This window comes from Hippocampus comes, unplaced genomic scaffold (genome assembly GCF_001891065.2).
Source record: "Hippocampus comes isolate QL1 unplaced genomic scaffold, H_comes_QL1_v1.1 scaffold162, whole genome shotgun sequence".
NCBI classification, from domain to species: Eukaryota; Metazoa; Chordata; class Actinopteri; order Syngnathiformes; family Syngnathidae; genus Hippocampus; species Hippocampus comes.
The window spans coordinates 29,956-47,327 of NW_017806279.1; the positions used below are offsets into that span (position 1 = coordinate 29,956).

The window sequence follows — 17,372 nt, forward strand, 5'->3', positions numbered from 1 at the left end:
CAGTATTCTCCTAAATCAAAGCGGTATTAAAAAGAGATGGCTCGCAAACGGGAACGTCACACTTGAATTCAAGTGTAATCAGTGAAAAAAAAAAACTCGTCCCGGTAATACAACCTGGCATGCTGATAATTTTTAAAGTATGGGGTTGGGGGTGTGGGGGGGGGTAGGGTTAGGAACCTGGAAAATAATCTCAGCACATACAGCCAAATAATATAAAGACATTTACAATTGGACTCAATACTTGTGCGTGTGTGTGTGTGTGTGTGTGTGTGTGTGTGTGTGTGTTTGGGTTGTGGGGTGGTAAAGACTGTTTCAAGTCTAAATCAAGATTGATAATGTGACGATTGCCCAAACTCTATACAATTAATATTAAATGTATTCATGGATATGTGAGATACAAAAAAACAACAAAAAAAATGCAGACTTTGTTATATTTTAAAAAAAAAAAGAGAGAAAGAAAGTTTCTTGACAGGTGGTCACACGGAAAAGAGCTGCTAGTGGTCCTGTTGCTACTGGCTAATCACGGCATATCGCGTTTGCGGAATATGAATTAAGCATCAAAATCCACCTCAGTCTGTGGCCATTTTGCCCACTCGATGTCAATTGAAAATGACATCACAGTTGCTCAGGACTCAGTTTAATGACCAATCACGGCACATCTATTTTCTGCTTTTGGTCATGTGCCGTTGGCAAGCTGAGCCGTGACTGGTCATGACCTGAACTCTGAACAACTCTGATGAAACACCGTAAACAATTCAAATATAAATACAAATTCAGCGGAAGATCGAACCTTCTGTGTATCTCCCAGCAGTGGTGGTAACATGGAAATTGAAGTCGAGTTTTCCTATCCGTGGAGCGATAGCATCGTTGTGCCTGCACCAAGCAATAATACTTGAATGACATCCAGTGACGACAGTCATGCACGCCGATCTCAGAAGGGTCAGTGAATCGAGATTGTGAAGGAATGAAATTACGCCGGACAGATTTCAGAACATAAACCAGTCAAATGTTTGCAATTTGTATACAGGTCAGACAAGGGTGCGGATGACACAACACACGCCCTATTAATTTTTTTTTTTTTTTTGTGCACTTGAAAGGGTGCAGACACTTTTGAGCCGCTAATCTTCATTGATTTCTCCTCAGACTTTAATTGTATTAAGCCTCACAATTTCGCGGCAAGGTCTAGCGAAGCATCCACAAGATTGATCCTCGCCTCTCATCGGCTGCTGATTGGTCAATTTCTTTAATGGAAGGTCACATGTGAAGGTGGGTGGTGTTTCGTTTCGTGTTATTCTTTCCTCGGGCTGGTTGGCTTCAGGGGAGAGGAATCTTGACTTAAAAAAAAAAAAAAAAAAAGTCTTATGAGATGTCATACTGTGACATTTGCAAATATGCCTGTCATGCAGGGCTGAACAACTCTGAAAAATAGTGAAATTGCATTCCCCCCCCTTTAAAATTGTGATTTAATATGTGGGTGATTCCAGAATTGGAGGACATTTTACATCCCACCCGTCAAATTTTTAAGAGACCATATACAAAATACTGAATACATTCCTGAGACCCCGCCCCCCCCAAAAAAAAAGCTCAAGTACATCCATCCATCCATTTTTCTGATCCGCTTTATCCTCACAAGGGTTGGAGACATCCCAGCTGTCTTCGGGCAGTAGGCGGGGCATATCCTGAACCAGTTGCCAGCCAATCGCAGGGCACACAGACACTCACACTCACACCTAGGGACAATTTAGAATTTTCAATCAGCCTGCCATGCATGTTTTTGGAATGTGGGAGGAAACCGGAGTACCCGGAGAAAACCCACGCAGGCAGGGGGAGAACATGCAAACTCCACACAGGGAGGCCGGAGCTGGAATTGAACCCGGTACCTCCGCACTGTGAGGTCGATGCGCTAACCACTGGACCACCGGGCTGCCTTGCTCAAGTACAGTTTTAAAAATACCAAATGAGTGCTGAGTACCTCCTAAAATGCATTTTTTTTTTAAATGGAGTGTTACAGGTGGCAATGTAAAGGGACATTTTTACATGATCTTCTTCTACAAATAGGGCGAAAAATTGAACAACAAGAAGACAAGTTGGCTGTTCGCCATTTTGAAAGAATTTCTTGAAGTCTTACATACATGAAAAGTCATTTCCCAAGTGCCAAAAGAACCGAATTGCTGATGATATACTGCTTTCATTTCAAATAAAACGTGCATTGCTTTTGGTGTGTGTATTTGTGTGTGTGTGTGTGTGTGTGTGTGTGTGTGTGTGTGTGTGTGTGTGTGTGTGTGTGTGTGTGTTTTTATATATATATATATGTGTGTTTTAATCTATATTTCATTGCATGATAATATACTTCCTCTGCACAAAAAACATAACAACAATAGTAGCAGTAGTAGTAGGAGTAATATGACAACAATAAAATCACCTCGGCGACACAAACACACACACACACACACACACACACACACACACACACACACACACACACACACACACACACACACACACGGCACAAATATATTCTGTCTTGCGCTCTCCTCCACATCCACACCTCATTTAGGCTTAAGCAGCTTCTCTGCAAGCTTTGACACACTCCCATTCTTCGCCACTGTACTCGGATAGGAGGATGTTTGCACCTCGGTAATCCCGGACACAGGAACCTGTAATCCTTTAATTCCAAAAAACGTTTGGCATCAGCGAAACGCTTCAAATCCAAAGCAAGAAAAAAAAAAGGACATTCACATACAGAGTGAAATGATGAATCACGTAGCAAAGTGCCTCTGCGTGTAAATAGTACGCAGAGAGCTTTTAGCATTGAAATCATGGAGGTGTACATCTTACACTTCATTGAGTGTTGACACTGACGGTATTACGATCTATACTCTAATTGCAGATGGATTCATGTATCTTAAAAGGGGGGAGAGCAATTTTATGGTACAATTGCATTTACGTACATCGCAAGAGCTTTTAGTCCATGAGGCGGTGGTGCCTGACATCGCCCACACGAAACCGAAGGAAATCCTCTTTGACGTTACGTGTTTATTGATACGCAGCTGAGGGTGAATCACGTTTCGTTCGCCGAGACATCTGCTTGTTCAGCGCAAACGCATCCGAAGAAGAAACCCGCGCTTTGTGCGCAAAAGAGAGTGACGTCGATTCACGCGGGCGCGCTGCTGAAATTGAGCATCAATGTCATGTTTGAAACCACGGAGGAAAGTAGGATTTTGATCTTTTTTTTTTTTGTCCTTACTTTTACTGAGGGACTGCAATCCGAAATTTGGCTTGCCCTCGAAAACAGCTGAATAGCTGGGAGGAAGGCTGGCCGTGAAAAGGTCTAATGAGTGCCAAAGTTATTCGACCCCGTGAATCTATGGCAGCAGGGAAAAGCAATTCCAGAGAGTTAGTGGAAATCTGCAAGTGATCCTTTCATATATGCTTCGCACAGCGGTGGAGTCACGGGTCGATATAAAGGCGGTACCGGCTACTTCCTTTGACCAGAGATCTCGCCTCTATTCAGGAAGGAAAATGGATTTTAATGAAGGTACATACTGTAGGGCACGGGTGTCAAACTCAAAGCCCGGGGGCCAGATCTGGCCCGCCACGTCATTTTCTGTGGCCCGCGAAAACAAATCAAACATGTCACCTTCCGTGATTGATGCTTGCTAAAATCTTGCAAAATTTCAAATTCTCACATGTAATAAATAACATATATTGGAAGCATTTTCTCGTGACCAAAGCCCTCATTACAGTCACTTCAACGATCGTTGAATAAACCATTGTTCTTGACTTCTTCGTATGGTTTAACAGTCGTAATGGCCGTCCAAGGGAAACGGTGACTCCAATGTGGCCCGCGACAAAAATGAGTTTGACACCTCTGCTGTAAGATTTGTTTCGGCTATTTTTTTTTTAATTGTGTATCGGCTCGGAAAATGAACTGAAATTATGTTATGTAATCTCGAGAGTTGGGCAATTTTCTTTTTTGGGGGGGTGGCGGGGTTCTTATTCAAATCACAATGAATAAACTTGATTTTTAATTGATATCAAAATGTAGTATCTATTCAACTACAGACTCAATTTTAAATGCATCTAGAAAGAACAAGCAGAAAATAAATTAACAACAAAGTAAAATAATATGTTAAAAAAAGAACAGAACCCCCTCCACCACCACCCTCCCACCCCAAAAATGAATTCCTTTCAATAATGGCTTTTCTGTTCGCGCTAACTAAATCAGACCACACAGACATTCATACCTTTGTTTGTGACGCTGACATCAGAGCCTTTAATGAATGGCTGTCTTACTCACGCAAAAAACAAGTTCCGTAGCTATGGTGTCACCACGGCAACTACTCTGTAAAGCGTCCCCTCATGCATGTGACCTCCTCGGCCCCTCAACCCCTCCCTGTTTAAGCCTGATGCACAGCTGCTGGCTCCCTTCATGTTTGTCCTCACTGACAGGAAATGACCCAGTCAGAGAAATTTCACCTTTTGAACTTGATGACCCTCAGAGGGTCATGGAGCCAAATAGTCGATCAATGTGTTGACATTGTTCCAAGCGATCGCAGCCACTTCAAAATGTTACTGGGCTACACCAGAATAGACAAAATATTGTTTTGTTTTGTTTTCCAGCGGATGTGACATTTTACAATTTAGACGTGACTGCAGGTTGAAGGAAGCCACATTAACCGAATCACTTGATTACTTGGAGTGAGACAACAGTCAAGAAATTAAATTCATCGACAGTCAACAACACTGACTTAGGGTATTGTGTATTAGCAGTACAGATTGTTAAAATTCTTTGCACAATTTTTAAAGGAAATTCATCCACGTTTATTGTGTCCGTTGCATTACCTACACTGAAAAAAAGAATGGGTTGAATTGACTCAATTTTATTTCATCACGTGGTTGCACAAAATAAAATCATCAGGATCCAGATACCTTTATTAAGTACCGTATTTTCCGCACGATAAGGCACTTTGGATGATAAGGCACACCTTCAATGAATGGCCTGTTTTAAAACTGTTTTCATTTATAGGGCGTACCGCTTTATAAGGTGCATAGAATGGAACCTACAATAGTGGCAATACATTATGCATCCACTAGATGGAGCTACGCTAAATGGAATACAATACGAGACAATACAGCTTTATTTATGTCGAGCTTTTACAATCGCTGCAGCTGTAAGAAAGCGCTTTACGGAACATTTAAAATGCTACGACCATGAAATTAGTATATTCATCCATATATAAGGCGCGTCGGATTATAAAGCGCACCGTCGGCTTTTGAGAACATTGAATACTTTTTGGTGCGCCTTATAGTGCGGAAAATACGGTCGACGCATTTGCATCCAGATGATTTTATTTCATGCGGCCACTTGACAAAATACAAATTGAGGAAATTCGACAAAAACTCTTTTGGGTGTATGGATTGTAGATTTAAAAACATTTAAGCACGGCGAGTTTGACATAGAACTGTTATTAGTGACTAAAGGCATGTTGGAATGTATCACGTTATACATTTATTGATTTCTAAAAGCATTCACGCATCCACAAGCATGCACTCGGGGATACCCACGAGCAATAATGCATACAAATCAAGTACAGGAAGACACGGGTAGAATTGGGACTCTCCACACATACCCAGCAGACAGCTCCATTTATCAAATGCTCTCGGAAAGACTTTTTCACGAGGAGTGCTTGAGGCCAAATCTCATCCCGTTTTAATCTAGACCGAGACTTTATTGGTCATTAGGATCAATGACAATTAATTGGACCATATGAAGTGAACTGAAAGAGAAAGAAGATGGACTCTGAAGCAGCCGTGAGTTTAGATTTCTGCTCCGTGCATGTTGTGTGCCGAATGTGATCCCCATCTTTTGCCCGAGGACTCCGTTGCTTCACCCCAGGAAGTATTTGGCTGCGCTGCGGTACCAAAGTGCATATAATGAGACACGAGTCTGATTTGGAGAAAAGGATGTGGAAGGTTCTGAAAAAAAAAAAAAAATGTGCTCACTCTGCCGTTCCGTGCAGTTTGTGAATGGCGTTTCCTCAACATTTTCATATGGAAAAATAATAACTCATCTAGTCCCATCTGTGTAACCATTTCATTCTGTCCTTCATCCACAGCTGTACAAAAGTAATGAAGGTTCATTTATTTCAAGGGCCTCCAATTAAATTTGGAGTTACAGGAGGACATGTATGCCATCTGCTGCTGGTAGATCCATTCCTTCCATTTTTTTTATTATTTTTTTTTTGGGGCGTGTTATTTTTGAAAACCTCGCCTTGAATTTTCATTTCATTTGATAGGAAACGGATAAACGCGTTCGTGGCTAACGTTTTATAAGTGGAATGTGGTTATGTATATGAAGCTCGGCGAGTGCTCGCCCCTCTCGCAGTCATAAACTTTTCTGCATTTTCTTTTCACCACATCCCGTTTCTGCTGGAACAATCTGATATGATCGCCTGGCCAATGTATGGTATGTTTAAAAATGTTCCTCCAATCATGACTGCTTTGATGAAATTGCGGCCGCTTTCTTTCTGCATCGACTTTTCTGAGCCGTCATAATGTCAAGCGTCGTCCTCACACCTGTCAAAGTATTCTCGAAATATCGATCGAATCTTTTGGGACCCACCGAAACCCACTTTGGCAAGCGTTTCCATTTTCTCTTTAAGCTGAATTGTCTTTCACTGCGTAACTTTCTCAACGGTTTAGAGAAAGGCTCAACCTCGTCGCCATCATCTTGAAGCAAATTGTCGCAAGGGCCTAGCAAAGTATCGAACTTGAACCGACACGCACGGCTTAAGAATGCGTCCTGCCCTTGCGTACGGCCACACGATGCGTTCGACCATTGTGATCTTCGCCGTGAGGCACATCTTTCTGGTGTCAGCTCAGGAATGACGGCAGCTGTTATACGTACCATTACACATATATACGCCAACGCACGTGCACAAGGGCATGTCTATATATGTTTGGATTTATTTTTAGAGCTTACTCAGTCTTGCAAGTTACGGCTCGGATAAGCGCTGCCATGAATGCTTTGGTCTCTTGTTTCGAGGCTCGGAGTTGTGCGGCCACTCTAGCGGAGGTGATCACGGACGTGGCGGCTATTTGTGTTGTTCTCTTCAGACCACAAAGTTGTTGATGCTGACTTAACAGCGCCCCCGCTGGGAGCAGCATTAGGGTGCGCTACATTTTGACTCTGTTGTGCTGCTCCGTTATCCCACCTAACCTGACGCCACATGAACAAAAATCGGGAGGAAAATATATTTGAATCATTCAAGCTCTGACCATCAAACGCCTTTGGCATGAACGACAGAGATTGTAAGCCTCTTCGATCCAAGCTCAGCGACTCAAAAATGTCAGAATTACAGACACACATGCCAAAATATTCCACGAGTATGTGATGTCACACAATACATTTCTCTTTGGTGCCATCAATCCAAGCAACAGTAAAGTCCAGGGACGTACTGGGGAAAAAATTTGGTCGATTTGGGTGCGGCTGTCACGCATTGAAAAGTGATCGACGGGGCCATCACGCGCTGTAACGTAATCGCCGACGGCCACAGTTGTAACGTGCCTGAAAATCATCCTCGAAGAGGAGCGTGAAGCCCACGACCGGCCTGTAAATACGCTTGCATTTCGGAACAACTTAAATATTTTCCCAAAATTCACGATGGCCATCCTGCCCCTGGTGAAGTCAAATAGAGTCATACCTCGGTTTTCGACCGTAATCCGTTCCAGAAGGCGATTTGTTCGAAATCCTAAACTATTTTTTGAGCAGATGATTAGGGGCTAATACACGATGCAGAAATAACATAAAAACAGTCATCTTTGCGTAAATCACAACAAACACGCTTGCTCACAATGAACGCTACACGAGGAAGCATTACTTCCTCATGTAAGGAAGCCAAGAGGAGTCAAATGGCATAACCGGTTTTCGGTCATAATCCGAGGTGAAAAAATCTCGAATTTTCTGGTCGAAAACCGATTTGGTCGAGAACAGAGACGTTCGAAAACCGAGGTTTGACTCTATTTGACTTCACCAGGGGCAGGATGGCCATCGTGAATTTTGGGAAAATATTTAAGTTGTTCCGAAATGCAAGCGTATTTACAGGCCGCTCGTTGGTTTACGAGTGGTGCCAGCTGAGAAAACAATGGCTATTATTACCACCATGTAATATCATAGTGCCCTGTCCAATCAGTGTTCAACATAAATGAGGACAGCTCCTTCAAAATGTACGATTTGGATCGGTTTCTTATTGAGCACAAAACAAATTTTCGCGCGCGTGCGCGCACATCAGACACATTAGGGAAAGACCGTTTGAGATCATGTGGCAGCACTCGGTCAAACAAACTGGAACAAATATCAAAGACACGTGGAAAACAGAAATGTTTTTGCACACAGACAAACCACTTGTATGATAGCTCTGCCAGTTTCCGCGAGTAATTTGAGAGCGGCGCTGCTGTTCCTTCGGCTTTTCTTGATCGTGTTATTAAAGCGGGCTATTTGGCAGCTCGGATGGCAAAAGCTATAGATTATTCTGGGCGTCCGCACCGAAGCCAGCACAAACACCACAAACCGCCGTATTTATACGATCGGGTCAATCGTTTGAAAAGCAGCAAGCAGAGCCTAACTTTGATCTTGTCAAAGAGGAAGCGGGGCGGTGCCACAGTAGTTAAAATAGAACCGTCCACATGGAGCTGATTTAAGGTTTCCCTATACGGGCCGCTCTGCAGTGGGGTCAACTTGTAATGGAGTCGCCATGGAAAAAGCTTTTGCGTGAGCCTCAGTTCCGAAGGAGAAGCCCCACTAGCGATATGAAAATGCGACAGTATTGGGGAGGGAAAAAAAATCAAACGAAAATAGTCAAAGCCAAACCAAGCTTGTGACTCAAAAGAAACTTTTATTCTGATTTTTACTTTGAAAAAAACTCAACTAGGGAACCCGCAATATTCCATCACAGTGCTGGTTAAAACAACCCAGAAAGAATCAGTAGAGCTTGTATATGAAATGCATCCAGGATGCCGGCGATCCTGCACTGTGTGAAGAAACCACCGATTATTTCTTGGAAATATCCTGTTAAATGGGAGGACAGAGAGAATGTTCTGATCTCCTGTTTCCACTGCAAGTGTCGTAGCGATAAGAATATTGGCGCCCCGAGGAGTTGCCACATGGCAGATTTGTATTGATTCAACTCAACTTCCCTCAGCTGATGTTCTTTCAACCGCAAACTGATTGAAAAATTGGAAGCACCAGCACCTCTGCTGGTTTCAATCAGGCATTGCTCTTCACTTTTGCCTGAACTAATGAACCCATACAACTGGCAGAATACTTCATGATCAATTTTTTTTTTTTTTTTTTTTTTTTTTTTTGCTTTGCTATATTGCTGGCGGCAAGTGGTTAGCGCGTTGGCCTCACAGTGCAGAGGTTGTAGGTTCGATCCCGGCTCCGGCCTCCCTGTGTGGAGTTTGCATGTTCTCCCCAGGCCTGCGTGAGTTTTCTCCGGGTACTCCGGTTTTCTCCCACATTCCAAAAACATGCATGACAGGCTAATTGAACACTTTTAAATTGTCCCTAGGTGTAAGCGTGAGCGCGGATGGTTGTTTGTCTCTGTGTGCCCTGCGATTGGCTGGCAACCGGTTCAGGGTGTCCCCCGCCTTCTGCCCGAAGACAGTTGGGATCGGCTCCAGCACGCCCCGCGGCCCGTGTGACCCAACATTTCCCTTCACCATGCACCTTTAGAACCCTTGTGCCATAGAGGATTCTTAAATGGGGATTTTAAGAAATGATAGCTGAAACAAATCTGTACAACCAAACCAAAAGAAGCGATTTATATTCAGTCGGAAATATCAGCCACGCTTCAACGGCAGCCAGTTAAACATCAAATGCTTGTCAAATTGTTCTTTTAAGATATGCTAAATTCTGTCATTCTCATTACAAAAAAAAAAAAACAAGCCCCTGCAGTACTTTCACACTTAACAAAGCCGTGACGAGTTGGATAGCAGCGTGTTAACTACTTGGCTTCCCCTGCAATCTTCACTGGAAAATGTGAATTTGATGCATGTTACACACCAAACTGTCACTCATTACTGTCAATCAGTACACAATAAGAAGCTGTGACTGAGAACTTTTTCAACAAAAGTGCCCTCATTAACCAGGCCATAGCACAAGACCGCACACAGAAAAGGTCACATTCCTTGGCAAAAAAAATGTCGGCAGAGGAAAAGTCTCCTACTTCTTCAGAAGGATGCATTTGGACTCGTATGCGATACATTGATTCGTTTTTTTATGAGGGCATTTTCCAGTACAGTTATTTTTAAAAATAAAAGTTTCTCAGTTCCACGAGACCATTAAAAACTTCAAACCAACACAAGAAATCCTGCAGTGTGTCATCAATTGTCACGTTGTGCGTAATGGTAGTGCAGAGGACCCCAAAAAGCAGGGAGGCAGGGAGGAGCAGGGTGGAGTGACAAAGATGTATTTAACAAAATGTAAACAGGAATACACTGGAGAAACGAACTCAAAAACTAATTCAAATAAAGTCCAGCAAAATCACAAGAAATCAAAGTCGCAAAAAACCTCAGACAGAAAACAAAACATGACGTGCACACAGCAACAAACAAACAGCAACAATGACCCGACAGCGAGTGGTCATGCTGGGAGTCCTTTTAAACAAACAAACTAATGACACAATGACCAACAGGTGTGCAGCTGCAGGCGGAGCCCTACAGTGCCACCTGTTGGCCACAAACAGAACCATGACATCAATATTATTAAACACAACACAGTCGGACAGCACGGGTTACACACGCATGCTACCGTTTTTTTTCTTAAGCTAGCATACGTTTTACCCTGCTAGCGGCCAATAATACAATGCGCCTTGTGTATGTGCTCAATACCGAAATAGCAGCCGTAACTGACACTACGCCTTTTAATACGGTGTGTCGCATGTTCGTGAAAATGCGGTACATTTAAATCTAGCTAGCTAAGTAGTTTTAATACTGCAGACTACCCCCTTTAAAGTCATACGTTGATTAAATATCACGTTTCACCTTTTCTTTCAAGTGACAAACAAAACGCTTCGAAATATCGTATTGCGGACCTGTTGAAAAAGCTCTGTTGGTGTGACATCATCCAAACATTTGAACAGGGTTACCTTCGAGCAACACAAGAAAGTAATTGCTCTAATTCTCATTACGGCAGTCGAATGACTTTCTTAACCCCGTCTGGCTGATGAATTTCAACGCAAACGTTTCTCCATTCTGTTACATCGTGACATCACCTACTCTTCTCTTCAACCTTGTGGCTTTATTCAGCTTTCAGATGTAATCACATGACTTGCAATATGTTGGTATAAGGAAGCCACAATTGGAAGAACTAACCTCAAGGAAGTCGGGCAGCAGAATGCGATTCTTTTGAAATTGCACGATCACAAACGGCAAAGCTAATGAGAGGCACTGGCGCGAGTTCTGAGAAGACATATGACACGAGACTCGTGGGAAAGCCCAGCACGTTCCTGCACGTCGATGGACATACAATCAGATGGAGGGACAAGAAATTTCCTGATCAAGAAGATTGGGATGATTTTCCCAGCAGGCATCTAACAGACCTTCAGGTAAAAGCTGCCGACGACTACACAGATACTGTTAATTAAAACACGTGTTCCAAGTGATTTAATGAAGCCATAAAGCTCTTTTTTTGATGGTTTTTTTCGTCGGCAGCTGATAAATACAGTACACCACTGAACTTGCCGTGAAACGAACCATCAAAAAGAATCATCCCGAAATATGATAAGATGAACAAAAAAAAAAAAAAAATTGTTTGGATAATACAGTATACGGGCTGTTATGTTGAAATCCCCTCCCTACGCAAGGATGATAAACACTTCGGAGCGGTGCGCGGCGATAAGCGCAAAGCATGCATGGCTCAGAGCTGTGCTTAAAGTTTGTGGTTCAGTTAATTAGTTTCAAAGACAGCGGCGCGGCGGCGCGCAAGCTTCGCTAACAGCGAAGCGATGCATCATAATGGCGGGGGGGGTTCAGAAGAGGTGGAGGACGACACGCTTCTCTGGGCGGGTGGTAGTTTTGTGGACCGTGTCTCAAATGGACAACAGTTATGAGCACCACTAGGCCGAGATGAAGGAACACCCCTTAAAAGCTTCGATGGAAATTGAATCCACTTGCGCTCCCACCAGCTGAGGCTAGCTTGATCGGTGGGGAGGAGTCTTTGTTTTTTTAATCAATCCATCAAGAAGGTCACTGGTGGGAGGGATGGTGTCTGTGGCCCATCTGGCTCTTAAAATCCCCCTTTTGTTATTTACAAATTGCCTTTGTTGAAACATGCCCTCCCCAGGTCTTCCAATTCATCCATCCATCCATTTTCTAATACGCTAGCCCTGGTTAGCCGAACCCCGAGATTGGCCACCAGTCAATCACAGGACACATATCAGCAAATGAAACAAATTGCATGGATACCTGCGAAAAGTTCTGTGTCGTCAATTAACCCAACACGTGTTTTTGGAATATGCGCAAGAACAGAAAGACAGAACATGCAAAATCCACAACTCGGATATCCGATCCCCCAAACCATAAAACAGTAAGGCAGATGTCTTACACGAGGCAGCTGCGTCTTGATACAATTTGTATTTCTCTTTCCTGCAGTAATATTTGGAAAGAGGAGAATCAAACAATTCAAACGGGGATGAAAAAGCTGAGACCAGGTGCAATGTGGAGTCTGCATGACTCATAAAATGAGAACAGTTCAGGGGAAATTATGTGTTCCCATCATAACTGCTGACATTTGTATTCGAAACACTGCTGCATCTAGCTTTGTGTATCTCGACACAGAGCTGTGAATGCCTTCAAACAATGTGGGGGGTGGGGGGGGGGTAGGAAGGACAAATCCCTTCGTGTCTTTGTGGAGATGGCGTCCACGTAAAGATAGGATAAGTAGGTGTAGCTATACTGCAGTTACTCAAAGCAAAATTCCTGGTCCAGTGACCCCCAATGACTCCCCCCCCCTGCTTTTAACACGACTAAATTGAACACAATTGCGTCGTGATTGGGGCTCGGCCAACTTTGCAACAGACCTATAAAATCTCAGGGCAGGAGTTCCCTGGGAATTGGAAACAATGCAAAAGAGCCAAGACAATGTCCGTAATCAAAATTTGGTTGCAGGCGGAACAAAAGATGGACACCGGAGGGACACTGAGACCCAGCCAGATGCTTAAGAGCGTCTGGGCGAGCGTTCTAGTGGCTCGAGGCGTGATTTTGTTATGGGAGACAAAAGCATCTGCTACAAAAGCCATGACTCGGAAAAGTACGATGTCTGCAGTAGTAGTCCGTAACATTTTGTCCCCTTCTTAAACTGATGACCTGACACGATTTCGAAATGTCAGTGGACTCGGGTGTCGTATATGAACGCTGTTGATTTGCTGAAACCACCAACGGAAGAAGTGAACGGATGATATAACTCCTGTTAAAATATGACATCTTGGAATTACAACACAAAGCGTATATACACATCCCACACGGGTCTGTGTCTCTTTGGAGTCTCATCACATATCAAGGCAGACGTGTTAAGTGAAGCGTGCCGCTTTGAGAGCGCTTGGCATCGTCTTCATATTTTGTTTGCAGCGACTGTTGACAAAGGCGTGGCTGACGCGCCCGGGAAGAAAGTGGAAGAACTCTAACGTGCAGTGTGAGCGCTCGGATCGTAGTCAGGTCGGTCCATCCGAGTGTAAGCAGCTCAAACGTTCGATCTGATTTGCCACAACGCAATTTTCAAAACGGTATGTATAGGACGTCGATACGAAGGCATAAATGCCCGTTATCCCTTTTCTGTCGACATGTTCTTGCAGGAGAAGTTAAACATTTGATTGGGTTTAGAAATGCCAGGTCGGTGTGGGAATACTAGTCCATGTAATGATTGTCGACAAATCACATCTTGAAGCATTTGAAGCAAAATGGGAGTGCGTTAAACGTGGAGTTCGGTCAAAATGACATCAATCGCATTTGCATGCAAATCAAAACACGCGCGACGCTTCGATTTATTCTTCTCCGGCTTCTTCTAAAGCAGACAAAGAAGACACAAACGTACAGGACAGAAAAGTACAGAACCGTCGTCACGGCAACTTGGTTTTCGAGGTCGACAAGGACTCACAAGGCATGTTAATCCATCAGGATTGTAGCTTTGGCTGCAATGTGATGCGAGATTCTGGTTGAAGGAAGCCATTTTAAGATAAAAAGGAATACTTTCATGTGGTTCGTATGCAGATGCTTTGTCTTCCTTGTGTCCTGCGGAGGCGGAGCTCCAATTTTTGAACGCAATGAAGAGCTATCTAATGTTCATGCTCTCGATTTTTATAAAACACAATTCCGCTTAAAAAAATGACTAGCCTGATTTAGAAGAAAGGAAAAATAGCAAGAAAACATGCAAAAATAGCGAGACAAAACAGCGATAGATTAAGTTCTGGTCACAAATGAAAACCTGCGATTGAGTGAAGCCGCAATAACCGAACCGCAAAGTAGCGATGGAATGCTGTATACCACTCACACACACAATTTTAATCTCACAAATTATGACTTTATTATCGAGTTTTGTTTTCGGAGTAATGCATACGCCTTTGAATATTTGAATCTCAGCATTTACAAAATCATGATGGATCCAAAACGTTTTGATTGAGTACAACAAGCAATGTACATTGAAAATGTACAGCTGTTTATGTAAATCTAGAACAGTGTTCTAAGGATAGTTTTATTCTCATAAAATCACAAGTTCCCTATTATGGCGTTCGTTTTTGTTTTTTTTTTCCAGGATATCTCAAACGCTCCTTTGTACAGGACGAATCAGCAATGCATTCACAAAATGATTTTAGATCACAACTTTTGGATCCCAATTCACGCATACATAACACGATTTACTCCAGTTTCTCCAATATTCAGAACGTGCTCATCAACATAACAATGTCATGGGCTGCCGCTAAGCTCCGCGATAAAATGTACACACACACACACACACACACACACACACACACACACACACACACACACGCGCACGCACGCACTCACGCGCGCACACACAAAGTGTCTTCGTGACACATTTCCGAAGCATGACTGAGAGAAAACGGCATATCCAATAAAGTCGCATTGTCTCGCGCTGTCACAGAGCTGGAAATGCGCCTCGTTTCGTGTCAGCGGGCTGCGCGACAGCCAAATAGAAGACATCGTACGTGTGTGCGTGGATTTATTTACTCGGAGCTTCGGATCCAATTTATTGCGCGACCTCACATCACGGCTCTCCATCACTTGCTTTGGAGCGCCCTTTGATTCCTCCTCTCATCAACATCCGGGCTGCTTAATATTCAGAGAGTTTTGCCATCTAACATCCACCCCCCCCCCAAAAAAAAGCAGAAGCATACGGATCTATTTGAACGTCAAAAGAAGGGACAAACTTCTTACCACCCCGGTGTCCTCCCGCACGGTTTGCGGGGGAGCCGCTCGGCCCAGATGCAGAAGCCACAGAAGGGGCACCAGAAGCAGCATCTCCGCGCATATATTCCTCCTCCACTCGGAAAATAACCGGAGCCAGGTTGGTCCCCGAAGCACCATCCACGTCGCGGGACAGTGCTCCAGCGTCACGCGCGTACAAACGAAAAAAAAAAAAAAAAAAGGAACGAAAAAGATTTAGAAAGACTTCACCGGCTACCTCACTGTGGAGCGCAAACACACAAAACGCATAAAAACAGGTGGCCGAGGAAGTTTGCTTTCCGGGTGAGGAGGAGCTAAGTGGCCATCGTGAGCGACTCGTAGCGGGCTCGGTGCTTTCTGTCTCCCGAGCAGCAAATGGAAGCAGCTGCGCTGCGTGGGCTTTTTGTGCCTCATACACGTTTCGAAGTCACACGAGTGGACTGGAGAGGTTGGATTCGACGAGGGGGGAGCAAGAGGAGAACGGGGGGGAAGTGGGCGGGGGGATTCTTGAGTAATGTGAGATGGTTGTGGGTTAAGTTCAAAAACTAACACACAACAGCAACTTAAGGTCTATCTCAAATCGTCCTTCACCACCGGAATGAGTGGAAATGCCATTAATCAGTTCCAGTTCCCATAAAAACAGTTCCCATAAAATTTGTAACATGATTTATAATGACAAAATAGTACTGTTATTTTCTACTTAAAAGGTATCTTGGAGGCCACAACTGCCCATTTTCCACTCAATAATATTTTTTGATCAAGAAAATGGCAAGGATAGTCATGCCTTGAAATCAGTGTCAAATCAAATTGATTTTGAAGTTGGACTTTGTCATGCACTTCACATTTAATCTCTTTGAGGTCACTGAACAAAACAACTGGAAGGCTCCCGGGCTTGTTCCTGTTACCATTTTTAATGAAAATCCTTTTGGTTGACATTTATAAAATCAAAAGGCATACCTTGGGGACCCATCACAATTGACAATAAAAATGTTGTCAACCAGGGAAGATGCTTTATCTTCCTAGTGAGCTTAGGGACATGCTCTTTAAAATGCAGCAGGGTGAGCTGTCAGAGCTAATTACTTCGGCTCTCTCCCATTGGTTTTCCTGATTTCATATTCCCTGTGTGGATAGTATTTTATATCTTGTCTTTTAGAAAATAAAAACATGGATTTTTGAATTTGAATTACTTCGCATGATCCTTTTTTTTTTGTAAGACAAACCTCAGTGTCTTGTTAATGGTACTAGTGGACACTTAAATATTTCCCGAAAGTTTAAAATCTCACCTCAATTGTACGATGTCCACTGGCCACCAAAAGATTGAAGGATAATTATAGGAAATGCCCCAAATCCAGTTGGATTTGGGGCTCGTAGGCCAGTGCCTCTCAAATCACGCTTTCCTTTGGTGACAGCATTGTTGCTAATCATTTTCACACGTCAGGGTATGACTACACTTTTTCTGTGTTCTATCCTGAAAGTAAAGATTTTGGGGAAGAAAGACTTCAGCTTCTTGAAATTAGTCTTCACTCATTTCCAGATCTCTGCTCATGGATGAAGACGCCAATAATCAAGGATTTTTAATCCAAATTCTAATACGCGGTGCAGTATCATATACCTTGTCTTCACAAGCCACTTCCATTGTTGCTAATCATTTTCACACGTCAGGGTATGACTACACTTTTTCTGTGTTCTATCCTGAAAGTAAAGATTTTGGGGAAGAAAGACTTCAGCTTCTTGAAATTAGTCTTCACTCATTTCCAGATCTCTGCTCATGGATGAAGACGCCAATAATCAAGGATTTTTAATCCAAATTCTAATACGCGGTGCAGTATCATATACCTTGTCTTCACAAGCCACTTCAACTCAGACAGCCGGAGTCACAAATGGGGACAGGGGGTGAGGAGGGGGAGGGG

General features: G+C 43.3%; 1 protein-coding gene across 1 annotated transcript in view; it reads right to left on the bottom strand.

Moving 5' to 3' along the window:
* LOC109508096 (matrix metalloproteinase-17-like) overlaps positions 1-16,805 on the bottom strand; it is a 45,460-nt gene extending 28,655 nt beyond the window's left edge. The window contains exon 1 of the mRNA XM_019857942.1: positions 15,454-16,805. Within this exon, the coding sequence (XP_019713501.1) occupies positions 15,454-15,603 (150 nt within the window). The 5' untranslated portion in view covers positions 15,604-16,805. The remainder of the gene's footprint in view (positions 1-15,453) is intronic.
* Between the last annotated feature and the right edge of the window lie 567 nt (positions 16,806-17,372).